The following is a 27,766-nucleotide window of genomic DNA, read 5'->3' as shown; positions in this document are numbered from 1 at the left end:
CAGGAAAGAAACTAAGTGACTGTATAGTTATGATGAACAAGAGCGCTTCTTCCAGAATTGTGAGTTCCATGGCCCCTGCGTTAGATGTTCTGGTGTAAGGGTGGGCTCTATTGATGATATAGGGAAAATGCATTAATTCTGTTAATGAGGTTCGCTCCTGAGCTTTTGAGCAGATTTTTGTTTTAACCTATATTTCAAAAATTCTGCATAATGTTTTAGTTCTTACAATAAATATGTTCTTCAAAGATCAAGGGAGGCCAATATGAGAGGTCACAATATAGGGTTAAAAAAGTACAGAAGAACTAATAGTTTGTTAATTGTCTGCATTGCGATAGTGATAAATGGGGATAGATTAGAATTTAATTTATGAGTTGTGACTGAATACTAGACTAATTATTTCATTGATCCGGATCATCCTATTTCTCTTGCTTTTGGGCAACAAAGCTTCATTTATCCGTTTATTTTATACTCTTTGGATCATCAAAATTGTTGCATTATACTCAGGTGACCATTAAGGCCCTTGGGCTTGTTGTCTATAAATAAAATCGGGTTCAAAATTCACTAAATAAAATCTGGCAGACGGTAACAAAGTAGTAACTGAGCAATTTAATATTTTGATGCAAAAAAGCATGGATTATTTTTTATGCTGTTAGAATGCTTACTGGCTACTATTGAGAGATACATGTACATGTATGACATTTTAACTTTGGTGCCCAGTGATGACAGGCTGACAATGCCAGTATGGTGAGGTATCTTGGACTTGATTATCTCGCTCTGGTGAGTTCTTCTTCTTTTCTTCTTCCTCTATCTGGCCGCCTTCGTCAAGTTGAAGATTTTGCCAGTTGGGTGTGCGCATGTTTGCATGATTAAAAGAAACTTTTTTTTGTTTGTTTGTTTGTTTGTTTTTTAAAAACTGGATAAAAGAAAGGATTATACAAGTTAGTCTTTCTTAGTCACTCGAGATTTGAAGATCTCGAGTGATTCTGCTGCCACGATGTCCTCAGGCAGGCTATTCCATTCTTTGACAGTTTTACAGATGAATGACCACTTTCTACAGTCCTTGGTTGCAGATGGTATTAGGGCTGGGACGATATATCGAGATATCGATAATATCGATTCAATGTGAGGATGATACGCATATCGATACGTATGAATAAATATCGACATATTTCCAAAAAAATTCTGACTAATGTTTTCTTTGTTAACTAAACATTTTGGGTTTAATATGTAAAATGAATATGCTTAATATAAATATGAATATGAAATACATAATAATTAAGATCAAAATAATTAAGTTTTACAACAGATATACAACTTCTTTGAATAAATTATTTGTATTTGTGAAGAAATATCTTATTCATTTCAATATAAAAAAAGAATTTATAACCAATTAAACATATCGTGATACATATCGTATCGTGGCTCAAATATCGGGATACGTATCGATATAGAAAAAGTTGTATCGTCCCAGCCCTAGATGGTATAGCAAGAGAGTGTTGTTTTGTGTGCCGCGATCTTCTTACAGGCTTAGTGAAGTGGTCCTCTGGTCTGATGGCTACTTTGTTGTTTATTATCTTATACATCATGATCAAGTTTGCATCTTTCCGTCTACTTCTTAAATTTTTCCATTCCAGATGTTTAATCATTTCTCCTACGCTAGATCTATTTCTATAATTTCCCATGACGTATCTTGCTGTTCTTCTTTGCACCTTTTCCAACATACCTATGTGGCCTTGTTGGTATGGGTCCCAAACTGTCGAAGCATATAGATAGTTTTCATATGACGTATTTTTTCTCCGAGTTATTTCCCTTGGCCGCCATCTTGGTGGTCAACCAGGTAATTTTTCATCTTTGTCTTACCAAATCTAAGAGGATGTAGCAGAAATATTTGGGGGAAAATCTTCATAGAATTAAAAAAATGAAATAAAGGATGCTTTAACAAATGTGTATTTTTCAGAAAAACAATGCTTCCTAGCCCACAATGGCCAGTATAAAAAGTTAAAGTTGGTTGAATAATGAAGGAATATGAGCATGTTGACATCCAATATGGCAGCCAATGGGAAATAACTCTTGCTAATTTGGGCCCACTGAAAACTATCTATTCCAGCTGCAGTCTTACCAGAGATATGTATGCATGCTCTCACCTTTATTGATCTGGATGATATATGGAGATTGCGTTGTAGAAATCCTAAAATTTTATTTGCCTTCTTACAGATATTTGAAATATGTATCCCCAATTTAGATTGGATGTTATTCATACCATCATGGTTACTTGCTTAATATCTACCTTATCAAAAGGTGTTAATAAAAAATGTACCGGATACATTCAACAATATCAGTAACCACTGAGTAACATTAGCATTAATTTGGAATCTATACATTGTATTCAATTTTACATGCATCTACTCTAGCGATAATTTTTAGTTAAAGCTGGAGAGGAGAAGATTGTTCAACCAAGCCTGTTTGTCCGTACCAGAGTCCTGTGATGAAGTTAACTCTGATCAATGTCTAAACAAAATCCAATCTCCATGGAGGGAAGGTAAAAGAGCTAGACTATAATTTAATGGTTGAAGATTCTTAAAGGGGCTGGGACACAGATTTGAAGCTCATTTTTTTCTAAAATTTTCTAAATAATATCATAACTTTTATGTTGCTATAGCATTTCACATAGAATATATTAAAAGCATGTTTAGAAAATTCTTTTCTCTAGAAATGATTAAAACTACAAATTTCAGAATGCATTTGATTGACACACATCCTTGCACTTTCACAAAGTAAATTTTATCCATGATATATGTACTTAAGAATAGTAGAAATTTTTGTTGTGTATTAATGAAAAATATGAAAACTGTAATCCAGAAGGTTCAGAGTAGAAATGCGAGAAAGCAAAACCAACTCACTAGTATTGTCAGTCCGTGCTCAGTGATGTGTGCAAAGTTTGACAAATTGAACACACCCGGTGAAACTTACACACTACATGTAACATTAACAGAGCTCATGCCCTGTTTACAAACACAGGTGTTTGACATGAAGTTATGAAGAATGTCATTTCATTCTTAGAATATTCATGTTAGTTCAAATCATTAAACTGAAGTTAAGTTTTAATAAAAATAGACATTTATAATCATGATAATTGTAAATAATGCAACTGTGTTCAGGCCCCTTCAACGGCTCAGTTTCAGGATGGTGTATTTTGTGTATTGTGTGTTCATCTGCTGAAATAAGCAGTTTTTAAAAATGTATTTCTATCTACATTAGAGTACTTTTTTCAGCAGTTTGCTATTTTAATTTTAATCATGGCTTTCAGGCAGACATAGAAGAACACAAAATACCCCATCCTGAAACAGAGCCCCCTTTGACTGAGTTTTGGAAAAAAAAGTTTAGATATTTTATGTATTCATTTTGTTGAAAACTTGTACAAAATTATCAATTTTTGAAAATTTGCTACTTGAGCATCAATACAACTGTACTCTAGTGTAATTATTTCAATTTTAGTATTATATTCAAAATTTACCAAATACAAGGATCGATCTAAAAGTTCATTGAATTTCTTTCTTTTTTTTTTTTTTTTTTTTTTTTGTGATGAGACAAAAACAAAAAAAATAGACATATCTATGAAAGAAAACCATTATGCAAATAAAGTGGAAAATTTCATCACATTCCAATTACTTTTAATTAAGGTCACACAGGTTTTCTTAAAATGGGCAGTTGTAAGGTCCAAGGGAGACTTTGACGTCATGTCCAATAAAGTACACATTCGGTCACATTAAATGTTGATGAGCAAATGAATTTTAAAAACATTCTCAGGATAGTCTCTGCCCATTTTTACACATTTCCTGTCATTTTACCCACCTATCAAATTTGCCTATATAAATACCAGTACTAAACTGCGAAACAATTCTACATACATGTATGTTTGTCCCACCTGTGTCAAACATAAAATGCATGGGTTGGGAATTTTCCCGAGATTTTAATAAAACTTAATAACCAACAGAATTTTGACTTTGTCTGACAATATGTCATGATAAACAACAAATCATTGATAGAATAACTAAATATCCACACAAAAAAATCAATAAAACTTTCACAAACCAATTTAATTATGAGAATTCAAGCAATCCTAATTAAGGTACTCCGTCCCTCAGGTGCAAAAAAATGAAGATGTATTTTTTACCATTATTATTCAACTTTTCTGCAGTACTTGTTATTATGATAAACAATTGATAATTAATTACCAGTGTATCCAGGAGATCTTATGAGATATTAATTGATCATTTCATATACAGTAAATAATAGAAAACAAAAAGAATTACCTATGTTTCAGCAGATTGTATTTGATATAATGTATTTTGACTTGTTTGCTGCATAAAATAATATCCACTGGGATGAAAGAATCATAAAAATAAAAACAAATAGCATTGCATCCAGTCAAGTATAAAAGCTAAGGAGAGAAATCATATTGACATAAATTTTCAGGATCAAGAGTTATCTCTCTTCAATGACTTTGGACACAGCAGTAATAATAGATGAGCGTTTAGTTATTCTTGGCTTTCCCTGAAAAGTCTCTGTAAATAAGCTTCGTATCCCATCATAGCCTCTTCTTTGATGTGCCATTTGAAGATGTTTGATAGCTAGTCCTGAAAAAGATATCTTCTTAAACATGCTTTCAGAAATAATATGATTTTTCAACTAATGGCATAAGAGTTTGTAGATTTTTTTTTGAAGTTTCCATCTGCTTTATGATATCGAGAATGTACATCATAGTAAAACTATACTGAAGGTAAAATGAGTCAATATTATGATGCTCAACAACTTTCTGAAGGTATCTACAGTCTTCAACTGCATCATGTGCACTAAAAGAGCACCCAAGAATATCCTTTACCAGAGTCTCCAAAGAAAAGTTCAGATGGGATCCAGATGCATGTTCTTTCAGCATTGGTAAGGTGTCACAAAACCCACAAATAATTCTTCCTTGTTCCTCTTTCCCACTATCCAGTACAGATCTACCAAAAATAAGGATGTCAAACTTCCTGGCATTGTGAGCGAACAACACTGGATGTTTCAAACCAGAAGTATTCAGCCAATCAAAGAATGATGACAGGCACATCTCTATAGAAACAGCTGGTAAAGCAGCACCATTCTTGTACAGCAATGTACCATCATAAGTCAGTCCTGTGATCTTTGATGCCATTGGATTGATGTTGACTGTTGGAAGAACATACTGGTTGAATTCAGTCTCTCCACACCTTGCTGCCAGTTGAACGATGTCAGCTGATAATCCTGAAAAATTGTGTGATATAAGGTGATACCATGGGCATTTCAGAAAAAAATATGTGACAAATCTTTACAAAAGTATGTGATATTTTTATAATTGGTATATTGAGCGTCGAAAAAATCTTTGAAACCACAGCTTCTCCAATGCCAGCATAGGTTAAATCTAAGAAAAAAAATTATACATGTATTCAAGCCATGCATGTGCTTATTGCTCTATTGTATTGCACTTACTGCTCTATTGTACTAAAAATATATTGTAGTACATATGTAAGCATATCTTTTACATCCTATTTTTGATGCTCTACCACTGAGCCAAGGGTAAATTCTCTTTTTCTTTTCTATATTATATAAGGAGTGCTGGTACTTGTACAGTGTTGTATGTTACAAAATTCTTGTATAATACATGTACCTATATGTAGCTATAATGACCAGCTTAGAAAATATATTTTACAGATAATTTGCAAAATACACATACGTTTAATCTTTTATAAAAATACTTACCAACAGCGAGTTTGGTGTTGATATCAAAAGGACCTTGGCCATTTTGACCTATATTGTGTCGTTTACCAGTTGGAATGATCGTCAGTTCGTTGCATTTCCAGCATCTTACATACAGTAAGCTAGCTAGTCCATAACGTCTCTCTTTCTCACAGTCAACAAGATCCAGAGATGCATGACATAGATAGCACCCTCTTTGCAAATGATCCACCAGAACAGAGAATTCAACAACTCTTCTGCCTTGAAACAGGTCAAATGTCTCTTTATTTTCATCGTTTTCATCTACCTGTACCAGTGGATCTTCATTGTTGACATCGCTGAAGTCAGGATCGTTGTTGTTTTCGTCGGTACACGTACTTATACTTTTAGTAGCAGTAGCTGAGGCTTTCTTGAATCGACCTTTCTTATTTCTTTCTCGTATACGATTTCCCTCCATTTCCATTTGTTTACATGCTATGACAACTTTTTTTTATTCTTTTTTGAAAGAAGAGTTCCAAAAATTGTAAATGCCGGAATTCATGATACGAATAAACTTTTTCCGGATGTTACGCGAGTTACCAAACATTGCTGAGGATTGGAGTTCCTTAAGTAATTATGGGGTCATTTTCATTTCATGTGACATTTAGCAATTTTTTTTAATTTCTCGAAGTGAGTATTTGGAATTGAAGTGATACATGTAATGAACAAATATTTGTATGTTCACGGCATTTGTAAACATCCGTTTCTATGGCAACTGCAAAAAGTCTTACTATCATGAAATTTTAATTTTTTTTAAAGAAAATCCAACAAGCTTATATACATATTCTATTTTCACATGCAATTTAATATTATTTCCATTAAGAAATTAAAAAAAAATACAAAGAAATTCCACAAACTTTTAAATCAATCCTCATACATGTATTTGGATCACTCCAACTGGAACAGGTTTATGTTTTTGGAGGAAATCAATTCCTTAGTAACTATAAATCTTAAGTGGACCAAACTTGTATGGATGATGCATCTATGGATGGACACTACGACTAGCATCAAATGGTGGATCAGCTGACCTAAATTTTCCCAGTCAGGGAATAGGCTAAAGTTTTTGGAGCAGGTATATTCCTAAGTAACTATTAGTTCTAAATAAACCAGACTTGCATGGATATTGATCTTGGGATGCATACTAACTTGAAAAAAAAATTTGTGTGAGATTTGCCTTACTTATGGATACATGTAACATCCTTTGAAGTATTAAAGCTTTGTAATCTTTGATAACCTATGTTTTTTGGTTTCATTTTGTGTTGAAGCAAAATTGGATACCACACTTTTGATGGGGGACTCCAATCCACCAGTAGACCAACTGTTCTCTGAACTTACATCACTCAAGTCATGTTGTCTGGAGCCTTATGGCAGAGAGGGACCCGGTGTGAGGACTTTCTCTTCACCCTATCCTGATGTTCAGAGGACAGAGGAGGAGATTCAGAGTGAGGACCTGGGTTATTTGGATGAGGACCTGATAGTGTATGGAGATGAGAACCTGATATTGTATGGAGATTTTGATTTGACAGACACTGGAGTCACTGAGGAAGAAGTGGCAAAGGAACTTTACACTGAAGAATTCCTCACTGAGGCAATTCATTCTGGTAATGTGTGATGTGAGAGTAATATCATGAATGTATACAATCTAGAAAAATATTGAAATGATTTAATTTTAATTTTCCTTGTTATTATAAAGAGCAGGAGAAATCAATGGAGACTATTTAAATTTGGTTTAAACTGATATGTGTCTTTAAACTACTTCAAACATGTAAGTACCTTTTACTCTTAAGAAAATTTAGAATATGATGCAAAAATAACAATTATAATTGCTGTAATAAAATGTGAGAGATCTTTTTTAAAAATAACAGTGTTTGAGAACAATTTTTCTTTTAATTTTAAAAAGTTTCAGATGATGTCTTTGAGGAGATAATTGTTGATATTGACCCTATTGCACCACACCTTGTCTCACCAGTGACACTGCTCAGGAGTCTACAGCCCCTCCCTCTACAGGACCCCCTGATACAGCCGAAGGAGGAGGAAAGGTGGGCTACCACTCTATCTATAGCATAGCTATCATCTAATGTGTAGTGATCTCCATTGGCTGAGTTAAAACTTCATATCTCAACATTGCAACCAGTTAATGATATCTATTCAGACTAGTACTGTACAACAATATCTATCTTTATAGAATTTAGTAGTGAAAAGAAGTATTCAATAAATAACCTTTCAAGCTGAGATTTTTTTAAAATTTTATAGTATATATATATATATATATATATATATATATATATATATATATATATATATATATAATTTGTTTGGGGGGGGGGGTTACAAATATTTGAGAGTTAGAGAAATAAATAGTTGAAAAAAAATATTAAGAAGAGTTATCATTCATGTAGAGTCCAACAAAATGTAAATTTTTGATACTGAAAAAATATCATATCTTATGTACTTAGTACATGTATTGGTAATACATGTAGTTAAATCTTATTTTATGTGACATAAAATTCAGATTAGGTTGATTGCAACTGTATTATTTTCTTTCAAATTTAATTAGATGTGATTTCCCTAAACACAGTACCTTGTATGACAAAAACCATAAATGTCCAGATGAACAATTCAGCAAAGTGGACCTGTATCAAGAAAACAGCATGGTAAAGTAAATGCATAGATAGACTTTTTGTGACTGGGAAAAGCAAAAGTGTTTTATGTTCGATATTTTTGGTTCCAAATTCATCATGTAGAAAGAATGTGTTCAATAGGAGGTTCCACTGGTTACACCTGAAGAGTTCACATACCAGGAGATATTTATATCAAGTCTTCATCAGTTTTCTCCACTTCCAACAGGTAAACAAAGACCACTGAACGAACAAAACAAACTTAAAAAGACTTGTATCTAGGGTGACATAATGCAAGTGGCACATAAACACAGCTAGAACAAACAAAACATGAAAACAAAATATAAAAATAGCTAAGATGGAATAGAAGGATGATTGTCAGCAAATAAAACATTACATACACTGAGGTCAAAACACAGAAGAGATGTAGAAAAGGGTTAGACAAAGTGCAAACAAAGGTTAGATAGAATATAGACAAAGTTTAGATAGAATATAGACAAAGGTAAGACAGAATATAGACAGAAGTTAGATAGAGTATAGACAAAGGTTAGGCAGAATATAGACAAATTTTAGATAGAATATAGACAAAAGTTAGACAGAATATAGACAAAGGTTAGACAGAATATAGACAAAGGTTAGACAGAATATCAACAGAGGTTAGATAGAATATAGACAAAGGTTAGACAGAATATAGACAAAGGTTACATAGAATATAGACAAAGGTTAGATAGAATATACAGACAAAGGTTAGATAGAATATAGACAAAGGTTAGAAAGAATATAGACTAAAGTTAGATAGAGTATAGACAAAGGTTAGATAGAATATAGACAAAGGTTAGACAGAATATACAGACAAAGGTTAGATAGAATATATACAAAGGTTAGACAGAATATAGACAAAGGTAAGACAGAATATAGACAAAGATTAGATAGAGTATAGACAAAGGTTAGATAGAATATAGACAAAGGTTAGACAGAATAAAGACAAAGGTTAGATGAGTATAGACAAAGATTAGATAGAATATGGACAAAGGATAAACAGAATATAGACAAAAATTAGATAGAATATAGACAAAGGTTAGACAGAATATAGACAAAGGTTAGATAGAATATAGACAAATTTTAGACAGAATATAGACAAAGGTTAGATAGAATATAGACAAATTTTAGACAGAATATAGACAAAGGTTAGATAGAGTATAGACAAAGGTTAGACAGTGCAAAAAAAGGTTAGACAAAATATAGACAAAGGTTAGATAGAATATAGACAAATGCTACACAGAATATGGACAAAAGTTAGACAGGTTTTCAGTATTAAATAACCACAAACTGAAGAGAATTTTATCTTTTAATTTTCTTGTTTCTTCTTGTTTAGATGAGTCTTTGGAGGATACCACAATAACAAATGAGGCAGAAGATAAGTCTATGTTAGAGGATCTAGTAGTGGACAGAAGGGACACTTGTTCTACCTCTCTAGAGCTTTCAAATGAACCATTTGAAATAAATCTGCAGTGTGATAGAGGTAACAACATTGTAGAATATAAATATTGGAAGTTTGACTTTTCTGCTTAGATTCATTATTTATGGAAACTCTACAGAATGATGACAGACTGTATTCTATTTTTTTCTTATAGAGATCATATGCCCTGGGACTGAGTTTTGCCTGGAGTCACCACTGCTACCAACAACACTGTGTGCAACCTTCCCCACCATAGGAAAACTTACACCCCTACCACTTACAAAGTAGGCATCCTCCACACTATAGGAAAACTTACACCCTACCACTCACAATGACTAGGTCCCTATTTACTTATAGGAAAAATTAGACCTCTACCACTCAAAAACTGTTTAAACTGTTCTTGTCAACCAAGTCATAATTATTACCCTCTTAAACATTTTAGACTTACCTCAGTGTGTCTTCTAAAAATAACAAATTAAATATTTTGTTTGACTATTTCAGGCTCAGACTCTAGACATACATGTCAAAAATCACATCACTTGACTTCATTATCTTTAGAGCAACCAAGCCATAGATAATGTGTTGTTTTTTTTTTTACTTATGATGCTTGTTACATTTAAAGATTGTTGTGCAAAATCAATATTTCATGAGTTGGATCCAAATGAATGCAAGATGGCAAACTTTAACATCAGTTATAATGAATACAGTGTGAAACATTCAGATCTTGTTTATTTAAGTGCATTGCCAGTTTAAGATGAATATTCATGCCAATATAATTTTTTTTAAGTATAGAACGTAATAGTATTGAATTCATTTTCTTAATCACAAAATTAGAATATCAAGGCTCAAGATTTTGATTTGATGCAATTTAAAAAAAAAATGTATACAAGTATGCCATGGCCAGTTCAGTAGGCTGCATGCTGGGATTGAAAGTCCTATAATATAAAGAAAGTAGATAAACTTCTGTGAGGCAGACTTTGCTTAACAGGGAACTACTGTGTTTTAGAATTTCAGATTTCATGTTACTGTCACCAGGGTCCTTGAACCACCAGCTGATACAGTCAGATGTCAACTTTGACCTCAGATGTGTAGAAAAATGTAGATTTTCTGGTAAGTTTGCTTATATGAGATGTTGTTCTTTTATTTTTAAATCATAGTGTATACATTCTTTATTTTAATGTTTACATGTATATTGATTGAAGTAATCAAGATGTAAAAACTTGTTGTAATTAGACTCTGAATTCTGATTATTTACTCAGAACCAGCGATGGAAAGAGTTGACTATCTCCACATGGAGAGACTACACAGAGAGTGGAGGGAGGTTGCTGTGCAGAAATGGAATGGGTGGAGAGTGGAGTTGAATCTGTCATGGAACATCCACCCTACACCTGAGGACAGAGTGGATCAGAATGAGGCAGTTATTAAGTACATGAATGAGAACAAACAAAGACATATAGGTATTAAACTTGTGAAACAAGAGGACTGTAAAAATCTAATTTTAAATAATATTAGTATTTGAAAATTATTTTCCAAATAATGACCAGAAATATTTTGTGCAGACATTTATTGTAATAAAGTTTTTGAATATTTAAATGTTTTAATGTGTAGCTGAATACTGAAAGGGAAAGAATCTTATTGATGACTTTTATTATAGATGACCTAGAGACATATTACATGAAAGAATTTATGGAGTTAGCTCCCTTGAATTTCTGCAATGTTTTGCATGAGGACTCAGAAATTTCAGGCACTGAGGATGCTGACAATAAATTGACACCTCTGGAGCACAACAGACTAATTGGTTGTATCAACCATTACAACAACCCCAAAAACAAACAAAACAAAGACAGAAAATCAAATGACTTGCTCATGGATTCCTTATTATATACAGTATCAAACAGAATAAAATATTGTGAAGATAACAATGAAAAAGATGAGTATCAGTCTCCAGTTCATACTGAAAATTGGTTACAGGAGAGCAGGACTGAAGTCCCATCAGTGGAAACACAAAACTTGGGGGGCACAAGGAGGTCATTGCAAAGAATCACAACACCTGTAACCTCCAAGTATGGGGAATGCATATCACCTGTGGCCAAGAGCATTGTGAAACTCAAAACACCTGTGACTGAGACCCTTAGAGGATGCAGAGGACCTATGGCCTGGACCACAGTGGGACTTGGAACACCTGTCGCTCAGAGCCCAGGAGTAAGATCAGTATCACCTGAAACCCAGAGCCCTAAAGAATACAGGACACTGAGGTCCCTACAGGATCCATTTATGGAATCTCCTCCACTCACCGGAATTGCTGTGAACAAGACACAAATTCAAAACGAGCAATGTATAGCAAACAAAGAAATTCAGAATCAGCCTATACAACATGTACAAAGTGTTGATGAATACTGCCATCAAAACACTGACCTTAATAGAACCCGCAGACCAGTGTCACTAAAACAGAGAAGTAAGCCAACAGATTCTGACAAGAGTATAAAAGATAGGCTGATTCCAGGACCAGTAAGCAGTGGGCTTAATTCAAATCAAACTTCTGGTGATTATCGATCAGTGAAAAGGGCTGACAGTCAACAGGCATCTGGAGCTGATATGTATCGCAGTCAAAGTGCACAGACCAGTACAATAGAGAAAAACTGTGCAGGTACACAGAATGATAGGAGAGGTGCAGAATCTAGTGATGCATTACAGAAAAGTCCCAAAACAAGACCACCAAAATCAAGGACTAAGTGTATAGCTTATCAATTAGAAGGTAAAAATTTCTTATACATTCTGCAATGTTTTTTATTAATGGGCTGAAGTTTATGTGCAATGGACTGAAATTTAAGCTACATGTTTATGTTTATCAATGCATACACAGTATCTTATTTTTAGGAGAATATGAACAAGTTGTCAGTCTGATTGCTGAATATGCATCCTTTTCCATCATGGCTTTGATGAACAGTGGTGACCTTGACAAATCTACAACATTCACCTCGCTGACCCATGACTTCACAAGATTCCTACTCAAAGAGGTCACCAGTCAACCACAGAAACCACAGTGTTAATATCTTTGTCATTCTAGTGTTGATTTAAAGTACAGTCAAGTTGAAAACTATATGTAAATACCACTGATACCTGCAAAGTTATGAAAATATTATTTATTATGTTTGAAACATGCAATTTATCAGCACTGGATTTTTAGATTTTGCTAAAAATAAAATATGCAACTTATTTCAAAAGTGTGCAAACCTAATACACAATAAAGTGCTGCAGGAATTGTTTTTTCACAGAAAAAAATAATCTGATTTTCCTCTTGTTTTCTTTGCTACAGTTGAAGAAAGATATCGTTCCTGCCTGGCATTACATACACTGTGTTGTGCTGTTGAGATGCTTGGGGTGGCATGTCTGGAGTCCTGTCTGGAACTATTGTCTATTATACAGGAAAAGTACAAGAATTGTCTTAAAGGTCAGAAAACAAACGGAATTGATGAAGAAAATTATGTCTTGTGGAAATGCAATTGTAAATTTGTAGCCATATTATTTCCATACTCCTTACTAAATGAGCACTTTTTAAGAGAAGTTCTAGTTAGAGACATATTTATATTCTTGTATCATAATGGAATATATTAATTTATTGCATGTCCAATCAATTACAGGCTGTTTAGAGACTCTTAGACAGAGATTGTTTTCTGTGAAACTGAGATTTGACCAGGAGAGAGTTCTGCACCCAAAGATTTACCATGTCTGCCTGTCTGTCCACAAAAAACTGACAGGAGAAGACACAGAGAGGCTCAGTCACACAAAGGTATTGATCAATTTGTCTCCACACATTTAAACACATATATAAGATCAAATGAAATAATGAAAATTGTATTTACTATTATATTAAGTACAGGGTGTCCCAGAATATATGATACCATTTCAAGATTCTGTAAAACCTAATGTAATGCATATTAAATCACAACAAATGCATTATAAAAATTGCATATACTGTCCAATTTTATTCACATAATTTGACAGTCATTAAAAAGAAACCAACAAAATGAGCTCACTTTGAAAAATGCTATGGTTTTTAAATGATGCCCTCTAAATGACGTTCTATCTGTGCAATGATAATCTCTTAGACATTGCACAAAGTTCCTTAACTTGAGACAACAGTGCCTGTCTCGGCAGTAATATCTGGATTTTCATCAGAGGTAAACCTTTTATATATGTTAAGGATTTTGGTTTGGGTTTAGCAGCAGTATCCTAAGACTAAAATTGATAATTAGAGTTTCAAAATGAGGGTGGCTAGCTCTTTTGATAATCCATTTTGATTGAAAATGCAGTTTTTTGCAAAAGTTTGATGTAAATTTGATATGTTGTAATTTCATAAGTGTGAGAATTTTTTTGGAATATTTTGTTGCTAAAAAATTGTACTTGTTATTTTTAGAGACATATATCATAGAAATTGGTCAAGGGATGGTTTTTTTCAGGTATTTCAAATGGTATCATATATTTTGGGACACCCTGTATATTTAATTATCAGTGCAACAGTCTTGGAATATAGGTATCTCTGATTAATCACTTGTTTGTTTTACATCATAATTAATGTATGAAAAAGTGATGCCCCCTTTCAAAGCTCAAATGGTTTGATCTTTTCAGTTGCAAACACTGGTGATTTTGAGTCAAAATATGGACAGTGTGCTTTACATCATAATTTATAAAAAAGAGTTGTCCCCCTTTTAATGCTTATGTCTTGTAGATACTGATGATTTTGAGTAAAGACTTGGACAGTTTGTTCAGCACTCTGGAGCTGAGTTTACAGAGAGTGGTCAAGGTCAAGGTTTGTGTGCAGAACACAGGAGACTGTCAGAGCATCCTAGACAAGTGAGTCCATGGCATGACTAGATCTATAGCATACTAAAGGACCCTCTGTACACTCCACGCTGTAGATTTCCAGTTCTGAAGTATTTTTAATGTATGCACTTAGAAATGATCCGTTTTTAGATCTTAAATCGAATTATCTGTCTTTAGATCTAAAATCGAATAATTTGAAATCTACGGTATATTACTCAGTTTGTAATCATTCAAGCTTTCTTAGCATTTAAGTAGATGATTAATTGAAAACTTTATTTGAATGTATATTTTTCCATTAAAGTAGACAACAGTGATCAATTGTTAGTGGATTTTCAAACATTTTACCTGAGAGTAAATGAATGATACCCTCCCTTGAATATAAAATAGTCAAACTTGATAATTAAACCATGATACAATAAAATTTTCTCAGTGTTTAGAAAGTCCTTTTTTTCATACATGATTGTGAATAAGAATTTCAATAAAAATGGAAACTGCAAAATATTGCAGTCATAATAGCTTAATGTAATTTATATACCTGTAAACTAATTGTGGCTGAAATTATATAAATTTTAGTTATTTTGACTGATATTTTTAATGGCCACTATGTGCAATCAAAGTTTTACATTCAGGGTTCATGTAGAAAAAAAAATCATTTTAAATCTTCTTCTCAAGAACAGCAGAGCCATCATCAGTCATATTTATATGGAAGCATCCTCAAATAGTGTAGATTTAAAATTTCTTCTAATCATGACCCGGGGGGGGGGGGGGGGGGGGATGGAGCCCAATTGGAGGTCAATGTTTTACATACTAGGAATACATAGAAAAAATCTTTTTCCCAGGAACAGCAAAGTCATGATTAGTTATATTTTTAAAGAAGCATCCTCAGGTAGTGCAGATTCAAGTTTATACAAATCATGACCCCAGGGTGGGGCTACAGTCCCTGAAACGTTCTACTTTCCCACTTGAACGGTGAGCGAACGCTGAACGAACGGTGAACGAACGCTGAACGAACGCAGAGCGAACGGTGAGTGAACGATGTGTGAACGCTGAACGCAACTTGGTGAACGATGTGTGAACGCTGAACGGTGAGCGAACGCAGAACGCGAACGGAGCGCAAACGCGAACGCAAAGTGAACGGTGAACGAACGGTGAACGCAAGATGAACGATATATTCGGAATGCCTCTGATCTTTTCCTTGCATTGAAACTATTTTATTGTATTATAATGTTAGGTGCAAAAATAAATAAATAAATAAATAAATAAATAAATAAATAAATAAATAAATAATAAATAGGTAAACCAATAAATGAATGAATAAAGAAGTCAATAAAATAAATTCTCCAAAATTGTCCTAAGAAAGACGATGCATGCACATTAAGTTTTTAATCACACGATTTTTATCGCATTAAAACATTGTAATTGTTGCCGAACGCTGAAGTATAAAAGATGTTTTTTTTAGTTGGAAAATAAAAATGTTTATTCTTATTTGATAACAAATCAGAGAAAACTTCTGACTTACAGAATGAATTAAAGCGGTTGTAACATCCATTCATATATCTCTGTGTCAAGGCGATTTCGTGTAAAGTAATGAAAAAAAAAATAATTACAAAGGTCAGTGGACGTTTTGCATTTATACGCTCGTATTTTAAATGTTTAATACAATAATATATTGTGTCATTTCTATTTTTCATGATGATTTATTGAGCAGACTTCTACATGTAATCTGTAGATGGCCGTGATTATACTCGGACAAGATAATACAAAGATGCATATTCATATTATTTGTTATATATTCAATTTTCAGAACTTGATATTTAAGTACTATGCTGTTATAGTGTTTATTAAACAGACAAATGAGAGAGAGAGAGAGAGAGAAAGAGATTCCGTTTTAGCCCCCCCCCCTCCTTTCACGCTTCACTAAATGTTTGTACCTATATCAAACAAAAACTCTGAATTTTTTTTCTAAATATATCAGACAGTGAAAGTAACTTTTTTTTAAATCAACAAATCATATCCATTTGTTTGACAGTCATACTCGTTTTTATTTTCCTGCTTGAAGTTCACACGAAGTCCACGTGCTTGTGCCGTCAATCAAAATCATTCGACACTGTGCAGGTGTGAAAGTTTCGTCACATCGAAGGCGAAGTGCGAATATTTCCAACAAGTTATAACATTTATTTTTATCATTCTAGATTTGATTCCAACATTTAAATAATAAATGAATAAAATACATTGGGCATTAACACTTGAATTTGAAACATACTCTCTGCCAATTTCAAATACCACCGCCGACACGTGTACATTTTGAACTACTATTGTTTTGTGACTTTTTTTAGATGCATGTTTGTTTTGGGACTGAAATTTTTGTTCTAAAAAAGACCTTAACTTTTTTTAAATGTTAATTAAAATATTCTGGAAATACAGTACTGTCTAAGTAACCGATTTAGGGGGAAAGGGGGGGGGGGGTATTAATCATATCGAATGGCAAACATTTAAAGTTACGGTGAAGAAAGAAATTTTTTCTCTATAACTATAAACTTAACATATTATAGTAGGGAAAATTCTGTAGTGCATTACATTTTAAATAAATATTTCCTTTAACCACACTATCAATTTCATTCGCTCCAAAGATAATAAATTAACAGGATATCCGCAGTACTATGTATAACTCTCAGAACTAGTTCTATAATATTTTCTATAGTAATTGAAAAAAAAGGGTGTTAGAAATAAATATTTTCGTAATTTTGCTGCGTAATTATTTTACTTGGATAATTATATCACAAACATTTAATTTAACAAAACAACAAATTGTTGCAGCGCTTGAAGTATTTGCACATTGCCCTTAGTTAAATTTAATATTTCAGCATCGGTCTACATAGGTACAGAATGTGCTTATAACAACATTTATTTTCCAGAGTAATTTAATAAATAACCTAACAGTTTAGTTAGAATAATAAATATATATATCGTAGATATTTTTCCCCATGAAATAAATATTCTTCAAACACGATATGTTAGTTATTAAATTAAAAAAAACCTGTAACTCCTTACCTACAAAAAGATAAGTCCTTTCACTTCGGAGTTCCGAATGACAATCAAAACTGAACGATAGGTGAACGCTGAACGCAAGGTGAACGCAAAGTGAACGGAACGAAGAGCGAACGCTGAACGCTTTGTGAACGGTGAACGCGAGCGCACGGTGAACGCTGAACGCAAAACTGTGAACGGAGAGCGAACGGTGAACGCACGGTGAACGAACGGTGAACGCACGCTGAACGAACGGTGAACGAACGGTGAGCGAACGGAAAAATGGGAAAGTAGAACGTTTCAGGGACTGTACAATTAGTGATTAACTTTTACATGAGTTATAGGAAAAAGATTCTGTTGATTAAGATCAAGAAGGACCATAGTAACTCAGGTGAGCATTGTGGCCCTTGGGCCTGTTGTTTGTAATATCACCCGTCATCAAGCAATCTTGACTGTTGCTACCCTAGAGGGCTTGGTTTCATCATTCAGAAGGTAATAGTGTTGTTTTTTTTTTTTTAGCAAATCACAATTAACACATACAATTATAATATCATATGTTGTTGAATTTCAGTTTGGACCATTGTAACTGCATGTTGTTACTCCAGGATCATATTGGTTCTGACTTCCCCTGGTCCCAGTTCTCTCTGATTATTGAGTATGAAGGAGACAGATTCTTACAGCTGTGTCAGAGACAGAATATCAAATACATACACTTCTCTTACACACCAACACCTGTCATGACAGGTAAGTATACATACACTTCTCCTACACACCAACACCTGTCATGACAGGTAAGTATACATACAATTCTCTTACACATCAACACCTGTCAGCACAGGTAAGTATACATACACTTCTCTTACACATCAACACCTGTCATGACAGGTAAGTATACATACACTTCTCTTACACATCAACACCTGTCAGCACAGGTAAGTATACATACACTTCTCCTACACACCAACACCTGTCAGCACAGGTAAGTATACATACACTTTTCTTACACACCAACACCTGTCAGCACAGGTAAGTATACATACACTTCTCTTACACATCAACACTTGTCAGGACAGGTAAGTATGCATACACTTCTCTTATACATCAACACCTGTCAGGACAGTTAAGTATACATACACTTCTCTTACACATCAACACCTGTCAGGACATTTAAGTATACATACACTTCTCTTACACATCAACACCTGTCAGGACATTTAAGTATACATACACTTCTCTTACACATCAACACCTGTCAGGACAGGTAAGTATACATACACTTCTCTTACACTCCAACACCTGTCAGGACAGGTAAGTATACAGCTAAAAAGTTTGCAGCTAATGATTAGGAAAATTTCTTAATTCTGGAGTAGATCAAACTGCAGATACAGAATTTTTTTTTCTTTTTGCCATCTGTTTTTAGGATTCTCTGAAATAAAGTTTTTAATGTATGTTTCCAATAAAAATGAGGGTAGCACATGTGTTCATTGGGGCAAGCAAGAATCATTTAGATATTGGAAGGAGCATCCAATGAAATGATAAATTGCAAGAGCTTTTTTTTGATTCTATGAACCTTGCATCATTACAGCTTACACTTTAACATGAAAAGAGATATAACATTTGTTTTCCAATAGTCTTCAAAATTTAGCAGAAATGCACATTGATTGAATGGCTTTTAATTCTGTTAATTCCATCTGAAATATAGATTTCTTTACATCCCAACTCAGTGGTAGGTAGACCTATGTGTAACTTTCTGGTCTTCAGTTCAATTTCTTTGCCCTAGACCTAGTTTATAAACACTAAAACTATGGAATGTCCTTAAATAAAGCATACATGAACATTGAAATAGGAAACATTATCTTTGGCCCCATTGTCTAATCAGATCTTTGTTTTGTCATTCTAAGTCTTTTGTAATCACTGTCAACTTAATAATTAAATTATATTGCAGGTAAAAGCATTCCAGAAGTGAACATGACTATCATGTGTTCTAATTCAGTACCAGAGAGCTTGGTTCACCTCTTAGAATCAAAGTAAGCATTATTTGATTGTGTGACAAGGGGAGGTAAATCTGTACAAATCTTACTTAAAAGTAATCTACTGGTATGTTATGTCTATGTGTATGTTTACCTAGGTATGGTGTGACCTGTATATTCAGAAATCCTGGGGTGGGGCTGACCCTCCCTTACATTATGATTGATGAAGCAACATGTGTGGTTATATATGAAGTGTCTGTGGTTGGTATGGACTTCTCCACTCTACTTTCTGAGTTATCCCTCCTATCTCAGCAATTTCGAGACATCCTTATTATTGCCAGCACCCAAAACTTTAATCAGCCTCAGTAAGTCTGCTGTGTGACAAATGAAACACAGTTCTTAACTTTCTACAATTTTTTCTTTCAATGGTCAGATATTATAAATGTAGATATTTATGTTTGTTGTTAATTACAAGAATAAGAAGCAAAAACATGATGTGTAGCGGTTATTTCTGCAATGCTGGGTTTAAGTATTGTTATATGTGAACAGAAAATGTTTAAAGGCATTGGTACATGGGAGGATTTTTACACGAAATCTTTCTTATTGTGTATTTAGCATAAATTACCCCCACACATAAAGTTTCACATTTACAGTAGAAGAAATTTAATCCTGTTGTATAATTTTTACAGATTAAAACTAAGACAACATCAACAGAAGCTGAATTTCTTTCTACGACAAGCTGTTTCAAAAGTACCTGATCTACAGTATAAGGTATATTGGTTTATAGAGTGAAATTGCAGCTCTTAAACCTTAATAATGAAGTAAACCTTGGTACAACACCCTAACTTGACTGGACACTCTGTTGATGATAAGGGAATATATTCATGGTACAAAAGAGCATAGGTTTACCTAATTGTTAGTGCATGGATCATCTTGTGAGGGGATTCTGTGTGCTGTTGGACTGTATAATCAGTAATGCTTTGATGTACAGATTGTATGGGTATTCTCTGTGACTGTATGTATAATCAGTAATGCTTTGATGTACAGATTGTGTGGGGATTCTCTGTAACTGTACGTATAATCAGTAATGCTTTGATGTACAGATTGTGTGGGGATTCTCTGTGACTGTACGTATAATCAGTAATGCTTTGGTGTACAGATTGTGTTGGGATTCTGTGTGCTGTTTAACTGTATAATCAGTAATGCTTTTTTGTACAGAATCAGATTGTGAGGGGATTCTGTATGTTGTTTGACAATATAATCAGTGCTTTTGTATACAGGTTGTGGCTAGTGACAGTGTCCCATTGACAGCAGAGATTGTGGCCAGATTTTGTCAGATGGTTCTGTCATCTGATGACCAGAACTGGATGTCTGTCTCTCCATCACAGGTATGTGTGTTCATCATAAGCAACAAGAGCAAATAAAATCATTTTACTCTTACCAAATTTAGATAAGTACATGTTATCATACAGTGAAACTTTCTAATATGTCACACATGACTATTTACCAATACTTTGTTTATTTGAATGAACCTGACCCACAAATTTGATGAAGAGATAAGAGTATGTCACAGTTGTTGCTTAATATGTCCTTGGTAGATGCATCATAAATTAATCATTGAAAGTGTAAAACATGTCAATTTCTGATGCTGATTATCATAACCATTGTGCATAAATCTTAGGCCATCCTTAAAAAAATTGTTTGTTTGGAATTGCCACCTGGGAGGTTTCAGACCCAGGAGAGAGGGGGGGGGGGAATTTTTTTTTTTTTCAAAATTAAATTAAAAATTGATGATAAAAATCTCAATAAGGAATGAACACATTATTTTCTGCCTTTTTGTAAAGGGTATCTCCCATCAACCAGGAACCCAGTTTTGCTTAGATCCTACACTTATTAAGTGATTGGTGGCACATGTGGTAACAGCCAAGAATTGATTGAATAAAAAAAATCTTCTTATTTTTGGTCAGTAAAATTTTTCCAAGAGGGGTCATTTCAATGAGGCGGGAGGCAATTCCAAACAAACAATAATTTTATTTTGGCCTTATTTGAATATTCTCTGTTCTGCCGAATATATAAATAACTTTGTACATTATGCCTGTCTCTTTAGGAGGAGCAGTTTCTGACAAGCATACCTTGCATCAATCCTATTTTGTATGTATCACTATATTCATCTTTTACATTTCATGCAGATCATTTGAATTCATAGGATTGATATTTATTGAAATGTAATATCTGTTTTCAATATTATTAACATAATGTATTTCATTTTTCTTGTTTTATAAGAGATCAGCTTTGAAAGGCTCGAAAATTGGTCTCTTAATATATTTAACCAAATGTAAATTGTATTAAAACTAAATTGTCATATACATAGTTTTGTAGTGACAGGGTATGTGATGAAACTTGGTTAGTAAATTTTATGCCTGCAGGTGAGGCTTCTAATTTACCCTGCCAATGACATATACATTCAGGTGTTTATGGTTTGTAAAACTATTTCTTCCCACTACATGTTTCATCACTCTTGCCCATTATGACGTCATGTTGTGCTATGTAATATTGTTTTGTGAGTGTAATGTACAGATGATTTTTGAAGAATTTTATTAAAGGGAGAAAAAGGTTCCATAATAAGCCTTGTGTCTATTGACAATTAAATAAAATTAAAGAATTCAAGTTGGATGAAACAATGGTAACTAACTGGCATACATTATGGATCCTTTATTTCTTTTTTCCATCTCATTCGCTTCAGAGACTTACCTCTGTCTGCATTGTTTTGGCATTTTGTTTACAGAAGAAAGATAACTTGAACTGAGGTTGTATTGTTCTAAGTGTTATGAAAGAACATAAGTAACTCCTTATTGACCATCTGTTGTTTTCCAATTGACCATGTATAAGAAATACGCTCCATTATCAACCAATCATAAGACAGGATTTCATTGAAATATCATCAGAGGTGGGGTTATGATAGAGAACTGGTAGAACTACTATGTTTTTATATTACATTAATTGTGCATCACTTTAATACAGTGCTCAGAAGATGCTTCAGATTCTATTCCTACAAGCAATCCTGGATCTTCATCCAGATCAACTCTCTAGGCTCTTCCCTGATGTCCCAAAGAGAATCATTCAGGTCAGAAAAATTGTCAGGCAGAGAGATTTTATTGAATATTAACGTAATAGGAAAAGGATAAATCTTGTGATCTGTATTAGAAGCTTATCACCAAGAAATTATCTACTTCATCCAAATTTTTTCTCTCTTGAGTAGGAATTTTTCACAAAGTTTTCTTCTATATATTCATAATACAAAGTCCATATCTCTTTCCTTCATGCAGATGTTTTATCAAGGTTTAAAGAAAATCAAATTAGAGGGCAATGTATCGGAGAAGGAGATTTCATCAGAACCATGTGAAATTAGTCCAGAAATTGCCCCTTCCCCATCAACACATGCTAAAGAGGAATTCTCTTCATCCCAGAAAAAACAGGTTTCCAATGATCAAGGTTGTGGAACTCTCAAACACATGTCCAATTGTCACGAGTCAGGTCCAAAGATAAGAAAAGATTCTGATCTTGTTTCTACATTCTTTCCTCCCAGCAACCAAGCAGACACTCGAATAGATTTTGTTCATGCACAGAGAGGAGTCCAGGAGGAAAACAGCTGCTGTTCGGAGGACTTCAGAAAAACTTATGACAGACAGGCCAAGGAACAGAGGGATGAAGGCCATTCAGGAGGGTATTTATCTGATTGTGGGGAACAAACTGATGTAGATATGTCATACCTATTGAAAGTAGGAAAAGTCAAGGAAAAAGGACAAGTAGAACAGTCCTATAATTCTAGAGTAAATGGGTCCCAAGATTATCTGACTCGAAGGAAAAGGTCAAGCAACTCCTTTATGCAGAATCTAAATGAAGAAAATTTCTTCTGTGGAAGGGAAACTCTAGAAAATGTGGAACCTCACTCTCAGATCAACCAAATATCTGACAACCTGAGGAAAGATGATTGGAGTGTTAACTTTGATGACAGTATCCATCAGAGTTTATTTATTAGAAATCATCATGGTTTGAATTCTACAGACTCATGTAGACATACTAACTTGTACCCTTCTAATACATATACAAGTGGTCAGACTTCACCAAGTCTTCATTGTTCAGATGAAAACAGTAAAGATATGAGAGAGGATATCATCCAAACAAGTACAGAAAATGGTCCATTGGAAGATGAAGATTATAAAATAAATGGTGGGAATTTCCGGGACAATCTCATTGCTACAACTCGGCAGCTACTAAAGCAGGCAACCTTATCAGCAAATGACAAGATATTTCAGAGAGCTGGACCAAGAAGAGTAAGCATAGGACTGGCAAGACCACTCCGACAGTCCCAAAGTAAGGGTTTAAAAAGACCACTCCAACAGCCCCAAAGTAAGGGTTTAAAATTAAGCCAAGACCACTCCAACAGCCCCAAAGTAAGGGTTTAAAATTAAGCCAAGACCACTCCGACAGCCCCAAAGTAAGGGTTTAAAATTAAGCTGTTATATATTTCACACATAATTTACTGTCAATTCCATATATTGTATTTGAGTACTTTATAATAAAGTAAAATGACTCATAGATGTCAAATCGTGATAACATCAATTTGCGAGTGCACTATTGCTGAAAAGTTTTTACAAGCACATGTATTTTGGCTGACGTGTATAAAAGTAAATGCAAGTATTTTTATTTAAGTACTGAGTAGTGCTTTTCACAAAATTACATGATTATATATTCCTGCAAATATTTAGGAATCTACAGTCTCCTAAAAACTGTACTTTGTGGAAAAAAATAAACATGGGCAATTGCTTCACCATTGTTATTGATTATAAATTTAATTTGAGGTAGTATAAATATTTAAGTAAAACTGAAGATGGCAGGCCCGTAGGAAGCAATTTCAGTTTGGGGGGGGGGGGGGGGGGGCACAGCCACACACTTTCGGTTGTGGGGGCACTATCAACTACCAAAAATTCTTTGACAAGCAAAAATTAAAAAAAAAAAAAAAAGGTCATCAGACGTTTTTATTGAGGGGGCACAAGCACATAGTATCTATGTTTTCTATAGTAGCTCTATACATGTATATTGGCAAAATTATTGGGGGGGTGTGTGGCCCCCCCCCCCCCCCCCCCCATGGATGGTCCTCTGTCTCTTCCATCAAACTCCCAGATTCTAAAAAGTCAAGAAGAACTGTCAAGACATAACACAATTCCTCACAACAATACTGATAGCAGAATGCCTCATATCACTAATAGAGATCTACTCTCATCACAGGTTTTACTGTTCAACAAAGACAAGAAGTCAAACAAGATGGTATATATAAAAATCCAACACAACTCAACAGATGCAGAAAACCATGTCAAAGACGGTGGACGTCAAGAAACTCAGGTGATAAACCCTCAAAGCAGGGGCACTGTGAGCCATGGTTTACTAGCCGAGGTGATCTCACTTTGGACTATACCTCAGAGACTAACAGAGGTCAGGTAGACAGATGGCCAGGGTATGACTCTCCACCAATGGACATTGAGTACGATTACAGTCTTCAACAGGTATATTAAAATACCCTATTTCTGTCTTAACAGTAGTTGCATTATTATTAATTTATAATAATTACCGCTCGCCCATGCACAGTGAAATTATATACATATTTATATAACAAGATGGTATACCCGGTACATAAAGATTTAACTCAGATTTGCTCAAAACATGACAACACTAACTAGATTGTTCCAAGGAGTGCATGTATCGCCTGCTATGGCATCATTAAAGATACAAATAAATCTAAGAATGATCAACTTAGTATTATAGTTCACAACTTAGTATTATAGTTCACAACTTAGTATTATAGTACATGCATTTGCCTGCAAAAAGACTGCGATAGAATAGCATTTATCATAAAGTGTGACAAATCAAATAGAAATATGATTCGTCAACCATCACAGCTAAAATGATTTAAGGAAATTAAAATATTTAGAAATAATTATTTATGTATTTAATTTACACCTGTTTAATTCAACTATAATTAGAAAGAGATTTCAATCTGTCTTTAATGCAATTATCAGTCAACATCTTTATTTGAAGCTTTTCAATTGTGAAATACAGATCTCGATGTATTTAAAGTCCAGTTCTTGTGGTAACTGTATATCATACAGTTTAAAAGAACAGTATAATGAGCTCATAAATATGTAATATATATATGCTAGTATTGAAGCCCTGCATCTGAAAATTCAGAAGACAAAAATAAATTAACCATTTGGAGTATTTATGAATCAATAGGCAAGGTCAAGTGGACTGTATAACAGATATTTTCCATAATGTCTTATGACTAATAGTGCACATGCTAAAAAGCACAGACTAACCTCGCAAATGCATGTCCAAAACATGCTGTATATCAGTATTATGAACCATTTTAAAAATTCGGTTAAAGGTCAAGTTGAAAGGTAACAAGATCAGTAACCAAGGCATTGTTTTTCAAAACCCACTATGCTAAGTAATACATTTCCAAAATATCAAATCCATATCTCCTACAGTTCTCAAGATATAAGGTGTGAGATGTGGACAGACAGACAGAGACCTGGTTAAAAAAAAAGGTCCCTAAGTGTTGCATTGCTCTGCAGGTGACAAAAATATATGTGGATGGCACTCCAGTGAGAAATGTGCTCAATTCCAAAATAAGGTTCAGTGAAAACTTTATTCATTGAATGCCAATCCACATTAAGGCTGTACTTATTATGCAAGAAGGGGAGTTAACTAAGTACTAGAAGATAAGATATTGATCATGTAACCTATAATAAAGTTACAAAATTCATCTTATCTTTTGTTTGCAAGTTTGATTTGTAAATTACTTATTCCTAAACATGCATTTATGAGATTAAGTCATTTGAGTTGTATATATATATAATTTAATTCTGGTTGTAGCGCTGTATTTGATTGGATAAAAAATTTACTTTATATCGAGTTGTCATATTGTAATTTTTGTATTTACTACCACCCGGTAAATTCAAAAATTACAATATGACATTACATTCAAATTTTGAACAAATTGAAGTAATTTTTTAAGGACAATCATCTTTTTTTCTTACACCAAATGAATGAAAATTAAATTATAAGGAATGAATTTAATAGCTACCCAATTTATATGGTATAAACTGAGTTGGAACAGTTTGCACTTTTTTATAAACCGCTTTGCGGTTTATAAAGTGTAAACTGCCCCAACCCAGTTTAAACCGTATAAAATGGGTTGCTATTAAATTATTCCTTAAATATATATTATACTTTTGTTGGATACTTTAAATGTTCTGCTGTATATTTTTGTTCAGGACACAGACATTGTAGAAGATCTCTACAGCTGCAACAAAACTTCAGGTTAGATTTTCAGAAGTATTGGAACATTTCTCCTTAATTTGTTTTGTATGTGTTTTGTTATCCTATGTTCTATATATGTAGACCCCTTACTTTAAGCTTTGATATTTTATCAGTAGGATCCAATAAAAGAAAGCTGACTTATGAAAGAGTCCCTAACTCCAAACAAAGCAAGATTGTCTTCAGGTGATTATAAAATACCAAAACTGATACAAAAAAAACTTTTAGGATTCAGATAATATATAGAAACTGCAAGGACTTCTAACCTTATGAAAATGAAAATAATTCATCAAAGATGTAATAATATATGTAAAATTCTGTACAAAATTTTATCATTCTCACATTTAACATTAAATGGTTTATATTTTCTGATTATTAAAAATATTTGGCAATCAAATATGCTTTTTTCTTTAGCCCCTAGTAAAGGGGGGTGGGCACTTTTTTTCAGAGTATAGTATGTTGATTAGTGTATTTTAATAGTATGTTGCTATAGTAAATTTTTATTTAGATGCTGGTTGCCCCCTTCCCCTTTTATTTTGCTGTGAGGGCAAGCACTGGCAAATTCAAGGATTTATTAAAGAGGTTTATTTGTCAGATCATTTTGGTGATTTTAAAATTTTCTAAACGTTTTACGGATTTTTTGAGAATCCACATCTGATTTACACCACATCTAGTATATTCTGTAGCACAGTACGTTTGAA

The 27,766-nt window shown here is 33.7% G+C and overlaps 1 protein-coding gene across 1 annotated transcript; it reads left to right on the top strand.

Moving 5' to 3' along the window:
- The first annotated feature begins 695 nt into the window (after positions 1-695).
- On the top strand, positions 696-27,449 carry LOC133191617 (uncharacterized). Its single transcript, XM_061327363.1, has 26 exons — positions 696-777; positions 2,425-2,539; positions 7,056-7,391; positions 7,691-7,829; positions 8,348-8,444; positions 8,553-8,637; positions 9,784-9,930; positions 10,043-10,151; positions 10,874-10,977; positions 11,127-11,324; positions 11,522-12,622; positions 12,745-12,912; positions 13,184-13,318; positions 13,509-13,657; positions 14,597-14,721; positions 18,290-18,462; positions 19,664-19,745; positions 19,847-20,053; positions 20,378-20,459; positions 20,969-21,076; positions 21,796-21,839; positions 22,710-22,812; positions 23,015-24,062; positions 24,978-25,252; positions 27,023-27,068; positions 27,182-27,449. The coding sequence occupies exons 1-26, from the start codon at positions 742-744 to the stop codon at positions 27,253-27,255; spliced, it is 5,286 nt and encodes a 1,761-aa protein (XP_061183347.1). The 5' UTR covers positions 696-741; the 3' UTR covers positions 27,256-27,449.
- The last annotated feature ends 317 nt before the right edge of the window (positions 27,450-27,766 follow it).

Source organism: Saccostrea echinata, unplaced genomic scaffold (genome assembly GCF_033153115.1).
Source record: "Saccostrea echinata isolate AGI-Se365-2 ecotype Australia unplaced genomic scaffold, CSIRO_AGI_Sech_v1 ptg000023l, whole genome shotgun sequence".
Taxonomy (NCBI): Eukaryota; Metazoa; Mollusca; class Bivalvia; order Ostreida; family Ostreidae; genus Saccostrea; species Saccostrea echinata.
This window is presented reverse-complemented; position numbering and strand designations above follow the sequence as displayed.